Genomic DNA, 979 nt, shown 5'->3' on the forward strand with positions numbered 1-979 from the left:
CTAGTTTTTGTGATTTTATATGCGCGTTTATGTACGCATATATATATATATGTGTAAATAATACTAAATATATACATATATATGTATATATATGCATGCCAATAAGTGTGTGTTGTAGGTGTAGTTGTATGTTATGTGCTCTAGGTATGGTGTGTACACGCCCAATGGAAACCACGTATGATATCAACAATAAAAACAACAACAGCAATAACAAGGACAACAAATGTGTAAACAATTGAGCCGTTTTTCAAATTTTACCGAGTTAGCAAAGCCTGATGAAGATAACCAGACTACTAAATCGAAGTTAATTGTTCATCTCTAACTTTATAGCTAAATGCCATCACATGGTAGTGAACCCACAGTGAACAGTGCAGTGGTTATCCTTCCGTTTGATAGGAATATCTCTTCACCCATATATGAACAGTGTAAATAATCTTGCACTCTCTCCATCGTTGCAGGTCTGCCGTTCCATGCACCGTTCGCATTTCCGCACCCGCCGCTGCCGGTGGACACGCGGGCGGCCGACAGCCGATACCTGTATGAAGCATCCCGTCTCCATGGTTACCACCATCCCGCTCACGGGTACGCGCGCGGCGATCGCCACCAGGTGGCGCGTCCGTAGATTCCTCGCAGACGTCAATTAGTTATCATTATTAATATTCACTTAATTTGTTATATATATATACTATCACAATATTATATTATATTGTACTAATGTAACTTATTATCGCCATTATGCACTTACCTTTCTATATATCACTGCACCTTACTACCTACATATCATTATCTACACTAGGGGTTAATACTACTCATCTATATCATTTATATAATATCCATATAATATACCTATTATCTATTCCACACCCCCCCTACCTAATCAATCATCCCCCCCTCTCCACTAATCCCACTCATCCTACTCAACTACTAAATTATCCCGTTATCATTATTTCTATATGCCCCATAGTCTAGCTCATCTGTC

The 979-nt window shown here is 39.1% G+C and overlaps 1 protein-coding gene across 1 annotated transcript in view; it reads left to right on the forward strand.

Annotated features, from left to right (window-relative positions):
* Nucleotides 1–458: 458 nt before the first annotated feature.
* Nucleotides 459–979, forward strand: part of LOC106818932 (zinc finger protein GLI2-like) — a gene marked incomplete at its 5' end in the record, with an annotated part of 10,357 nt that continues 9,836 nt past the window's right edge. The window contains one exon of the mRNA XM_014823600.1: nt 459–560. Coding sequence (XP_014679086.1) covers nt 459–560 — 102 coding nt within the window. The remainder of the gene's footprint in view (nt 561–979) is intronic.

The sequence above is a fragment of the Priapulus caudatus genome, unplaced genomic scaffold (assembly GCF_000485595.1).
Source record: "Priapulus caudatus unplaced genomic scaffold, Priapulus_caudatus-5.0.1 Scaffold2667, whole genome shotgun sequence".
Lineage (NCBI taxonomy): Eukaryota > Metazoa > Priapulida > Priapulimorpha > Priapulimorphida > Priapulidae > Priapulus > Priapulus caudatus.